At 32.1% G+C, this 6,167-nt stretch overlaps 1 protein-coding gene across 1 annotated transcript; it reads right to left on the bottom strand.

The window, feature by feature from the left end:
* Positions 1–3,913: 3,913 nt before the first annotated feature.
* Positions 3,914–5,457, bottom strand: LOC105136673 (uncharacterized). The gene has a single exon (XM_011042103.1). The coding sequence runs from the start codon at positions 5,294–5,296 to the stop codon at positions 4,331–4,333; it is 966 nt and encodes a 321-aa protein (XP_011040405.1). The 5' UTR covers positions 5,297–5,457; the 3' UTR covers positions 3,914–4,330.
* Between the last annotated feature and the right edge of the window lie 710 nt (positions 5,458–6,167).

Genomic DNA, 6,167 nt, shown 5'->3' with positions numbered 1-6,167 from the left:
TCTGAAACCCAAGCTGACGTAACATGCATCAACTAAATTTTTTTAAAAAAAATGTTACCTTGAAATCTTTTTGAAATGTCAAACAATGTTTTTGTACATGTCATCCTAATTGGTTCCAAAACCGTCAAGTTAATTATGTAATGTAAAGACAACATTATTATGAGTTAGTTTTCAACCTGGGTTAGATGCATTAGTAAGTGTTCTTTTAATATTATATTGCAACATCCTTTGCACAAGTACTTTTTATTTAAATATATATTAAAATTATTTTTTTATTTTAAAATTCACATATCAAAATTAAATAAATATAAATATAATATTTTTTCAACTCACACAGGAATAATTTCAAACATAAAAACAAAAACTATGTGGTCGTGTCACCTATCCAAAAGCAATCATTCTGCAAAATGTTCTTCGCATGCCTGAGTGTAACGTCATCCTGGCCGTCAATATCCAGGAGTCACATTTCAAATTGCGTGATGCTGTAGTTAAATCTATGCCGTCATTGTCAGTACACTTCTTTAGCTTGCTCAAGTTTAATTCCAAAACGATCAGACTTAAGAAGGGGGGAAATCACTGTTACTTCCCTGCATGCCTAAATTGCTTCAGGAGAGACAGCTTGCAGAAGACAGAGACGGTTGTAGCGTAGACACTACTACCTACGGCTCTCCGTCTCTGTTTTCCTTCTTATTTTCCGATTCAGCCATATTTTTAAAAAAATTATTTTATTTTTATTTTAAATTAATATTTTATATATTTTTAAATTATTTTTATGAGCTCGTGTCATAAAAAATATTATTTTAATATATTTTTTTAAAAATATATTTTAAAAATCAATCTTTATCATAATTTTAAACACGCTCTCGAAGAACTCTAGATTATTGCCGGCACTAAGCTTTGTGTAAAATTAATTTTTTTATATTCAAATATTATTTATGTGTTTTTTAGAAAAATTAAAAAAAAACTGTAAAGAATTAATTTAATATGATTTGATCAATTAAACAAGTTTAAAAATAAATTAAATAATTGATAAAATAAAATATAGTCTGATTAAGAAAAAAATCAATATGATATCTTTATTGAAACAAAATGTTAAATTGACTTAGATCAATTTGGTAAAACTATTAAAATCATCATGCAGGTCATGAGATCCTGATAACTTTAAATAAAACAAATATTTTTTTTATTAAACCTGATTCTCAATTAACTCAATATTAAAGAATAAGATTCAAAACAAGATTAAACTAAGAAAATTAGTTGAGTCCATTTGGTTTAATATGTTAAACCCATGTCATAATATTGAAATAACTCTCTAAAAAAATAAATTGAATAAAGTATAAAAATCAATTTACAATCAATCAAGTGTTTAAAGATAATTTTATAAAATGCAAACAGTGTATATATATATATACACACACACACACGACATAGTTTCTAATTAATCAAATATTTAAGAATAAAATTGAAAAAAAAAATCAACTAAAAAAAATAACTCACGATTTAATTCATAAAATCTTGATAACTTTATACAAAACAAATTAAAAATATCATTGTGAAGTTCTATTCTCAATTCATCAAATGTTAAAAGATTAAATTGAAAAAAAATAAAAAAAAGACAAGAAAATAACTTGATCAGGAAACCAATATAGCTGTATAAAAAGAAAATAGAATAAAAATAAAATCAAATTTTCAATCAATCTAATATTAAAGGATAAAAATTAATCAAGTTAATACAAAACTCGCAACTTGAATAATGAGACCATAGTAGTCTAAAAACAACTATAAAACCCAATTCCCAACCAACTCTGTATTAAATGATGATTTGAGAGAATAATTAATTAGAAAAGATTAAAAAGTAGTCCAATTCAACAAGATTAACTTGCATAACTCACAATCAATGTCATGAAATTAAAATAACATCATAAAAAATAAATAAAAACAAGTTATTAAATTCAATACCTAGTAAACCAAATAGTGAAAGGTGAAACTAAAACAAAACAAGTTTGAAAACTAAACAAATAATTAAAAAAAACCCTAAAAAATTTAAGGAACAAAATGTAAAAGGCCTTTTACTACATGTTTGTTAAGTATGCATCATATACTATGCTACAAGCTGCACCTAAAAGTTGTTTTTTATTAAAAAAATTTAAAATTATGAAAAATCTTTTCGGTGATTAACTCCCCACTCATATATAATGAAATCAAATGAAATATCATGAAACTAAAAATACATAAGCTTAGCAAAAGAAAATAAATTGAACAAACTTTAACAAAACTTTTTAATCTAGATTAATCCTCTAAACTCATAACTCATGAAATTATAAACCTAAACTCAATTAAGAATTTCAATTCTTATCAAATTTAATGTTAAAGGATAAAATCTGAAGAAAAAAAATATCAATTTTAAAAAATCACCAAAATAAAAAAAAATTCAATTAAAAGAATAAAGATCAATTTTGATAGCAAAAAAATTTGAAAAAGAATGAAATCATAAAAAATATTTAATTATAAAAATTAATTAAAATAAAAAAATAACAATAAAAAAATGATGATCAAATTTGATAAATAAAAAAACTTAATAGATGGTGTAATAAAAAAATTATAAATTATTTAAAATAAAATAAATAATAATAAAGAAAGTAATAACAAAATATAAAGGTAAAACAAATTCAATGGCTGCTTTTAGAAGACAAAGTGCAACCATGAAAATTAAAGGGGAAAAAGAAACTAAGAAAAGAGGAGGAAAAAAAGAGATTGCAAGGTGTCAAATTAGAGTTTAATTGACCATATGTGCAGCCCAAGAATGTTTAACTATTAGACATTTCTAGTCACGATATTCATCATATGTTGAGGCATGTAATGTACATGTCAACTAGTTTAAAAAAATATTATTTATATTTATAAAATTAAAAGCTCTAAATATGATAATAACAAATAACCCGAATGAAAAATATAAAAGTGATCCTAGGTATCTAATTCATTTTATAGTCCTTAAAATATTAAGAATATATAAAAACACCCATGAACAATCAGCCTCACGTATTCTAATGTCAAGGCCAATATAGTTATTTTACCATACAGCATAAATGCGAAAAAACCGGATTACCCCGTCAATATAGTAATGGCTAATAAATTCTTATGAACATATTAACCCAACAACAAATTATTTGGTTCATTGTTTTTTTTAAAAAGAGCAAACTAATCATTTTAATATGAATTGTTATAATACTTTCATCATGTATTTTAAATTTTCTTATAATCTGATAATATGGTAGATTTTATATTTTATAAAATAGCTTCTGTCTGTCTTTTACAATGAATCTCATAGTTATATTTCAATCTATGTTTTATAAAAAATAAATAGCTTGTTATTTATTAAAATATTCTATTTTTTTATTATTTTACATACAAAAATTTATCCATCTTGGAACAATTTAAATGTATATATTTTTTAATATCACAACTAAAATTATTATTCTTAAACTCAAATCAACCTCCTCAATGCCAGCACATTAAAGGATAAATTCCAGATTTTCAAATTACCCGCCCCGTGTGGACGTGGAGCCCTGGATCCACCCGTCCCAGCTCATGTCCTCACCCCTGTCTCCAAGCATCATCTTTTTTCTTCTTTCCGCCCTGTACGAACACCCCCCCAATCCTCTTGAAAACGACCACGCCACCCTGGCATCCTCCACCACCACCACCTCTCTCTCTCTCTCTCTTTCTCTAGCTTACTTTTTTACGTCCAAACAATCTCCTATCATACACATGTTAAACAAACGTACGGGAAACCCAATCAAAAGCCGTGCAAGCACCACCTCAAACGCTAGCCCACTTCCAAGCAACTCCCCCGCCTGCTACCATGGGAGATCGTAATATACGACAGGCGACAAAGATTTAAACAAGCGCAAGAGAATAATTAATGAAATGATTTAAACTAATCTTTTATTACATGAAGCTCTGCTTTCAAAAATGTCTTCCCGACAAATTATACTTGAAGAGCGAACATAAAACACCCAAAGCAAGGAAAGAGAGGCATGACATGATAGGAACATGGGGGAACAGTACAAAGTTCTAAAAAAGCAAACACTGGCCAGGTAAGCTGGACCAACCAAGAATATCCACAATTTTAAGGTTATATCATCATCATCATCATCATGTCCATGCATGTTAAAGCATCGTTTTAAGGTAATTAACAAAACTAATACATCTACTTAATTAGGTCATAAGATATCGATAATGATAATAATAATAATATAAACACCTGCACAATCCACCGTAATCACAAGATAGGCGCCAGCTGAGTTTTCTTTGATTTAATTTCTCTTCTTTACCGGCCCAAACAAAGAGCAGTCTTGACGTCCAGTCTCCATGCAAAACAACCACTGTCCATTCTCCACACATCACACGGCACCGTAACGATTGAAATCTTCTCCTTCCCATTAACCCTACACGTGTCGTGCTTCTGGTACTGCACCTTAACCCTGCATGTGAAAGCCTTGAGACCTGCTATGGTGACCTTCATCGGCACTCTCTCCTTCATCGCCAACCACACAAACACCTGATGATCTCCTCCCTCACCTTGGCCCACCATCTTCCTATAAGCCTCATTTTCCCACGTCACCCTCCCATAACCGTCAGATATAAACCCTGGGCACGTGTCCTTCTCCATATTAATCTTCTTCTCATCATCTGTACGCCCTAAACCATCCACATCCACCCACGTGTCAGTTACGCATTCAACTGTCACACACGATCCCACTATATTCACCACTCGCGGCATCACAACCGCCTGATCGGTGGACACACCAAAGCCTACCGTGCGATTCTGATGGCCAGCTTGATCTTTCACTTTGCCATCAAAACTAAGCCATTTACTTCTTACTGGCTTCGGCGAAACGGAACCCGGAAACACTTCAGTCTTGAGTTCTTTCGTCCCGAAATCTTTCCGATCAGGTGTTTCCCGCAAAAGAGGCAGAGTTACGACAGAATCAACCACCGCCTTATTCTCTTCACCTAAAACTTTTCCTTTTCTATTACCACCACTATTGCACTTCTTGCTATTCCTACCGTTGCTGGTATTATTATACTTTCTCTTGCCTCTTCCAGACCTAGGGCTGATGTCACTCATTTCTGGCGATGACCCACCAGCTGAAACAGATGAACCACAGGTGGCCGTGGCTGGTTTAGGCGCTATTGGCCTGAACCTTAACATGATTCGGTCCACCTTTGACATGCCGTTTCCTCCTCCAACACTTGAATATCTTGCAATACAACACCCTCCTCTACCATCCATCTCTCTCTCTCTCTCTGCCCTCGCTTTGTTTATCTTAAATGGAGGTATCGAATGCTAGGTGGTGTCGTGGTAGTATTTTATAAGGACCGTGGACACGCATGAAGGAGGAAGACACGTCTGAAGACGGTGTGTTTAACAGCACAGGAAGGGGATTGGTTGGGATTATCAACTTGGCGTTTTTAGAGGGTTTCTTTGGGCCCCACTGAATTGGGCCCAGCTTATTATCAAATCAGAAGGCGAGAAGTTTCATGCTCAAGTGCTAAAATAGGGACACGTAAGTTTATTGGGTCTTGTGCATGTACGGGTAAGGTTAAATTTTTTGACCTTAATAAAGTTATTCTAGGAGCAATAGTTTTTTAGTTGGATATGGAGAATTCGTGGGCCAATGGAGTTTCGATAGAAATGAAAGAGGGAGCGAGACAAGTTTCTATAAATAGTAGGGGAAGATCTTGCCAGGTGCACGGCGGATGCAGACCAGGATCTTGCTGTCGTCTTAGAGAGAGGTGATTTTCGCTTGTCTCTCTAACTGGTGAAATGGAAAATGACCGGTGTCTTCACGGGTTTTCGCCTTTTGGGTTGCATAAATGTCCTGCAGAGATGCTTCGTATTCATAAACGAGGGCTTCATGGTTGTTAGTGCCCGGAGAAAGTGGATTTCGCCATGTCTTGAACCAGAAAGAACCAAAGCAAACATCTAGGTAATTAGGTCCTAAATAATCAAGAAAAATTTAGGATTAAAAGATTTTTTTTTTTTATTGTTTTAGATTTGAGTTCTTAATTGTTTATATGATGATTATTGGAGGTTTACATAGCCGTTAATTTTAAAATTTGTAAAATTAATCGTGATGCGCATAAACTAACCCGAACACCCA

This window comes from Populus euphratica, unplaced genomic scaffold (assembly GCF_000495115.2).
Source record: "Populus euphratica unplaced genomic scaffold, PopEup_1.0 scaffold60.1, whole genome shotgun sequence".
NCBI classification, from domain to species: Eukaryota; Viridiplantae; Streptophyta; class Magnoliopsida; order Malpighiales; family Salicaceae; genus Populus; species Populus euphratica.
This window is presented reverse-complemented; position numbering and strand designations above follow the sequence as displayed.

Coding starts and splice junctions, on each gene's coding strand:
- LOC105136673 (XM_011042103.1), bottom strand. CDS start 5,296: ATGGATGGTAGAGGAGGGTGTTGTATTGCAAGATATTCAAGTGTTGGA.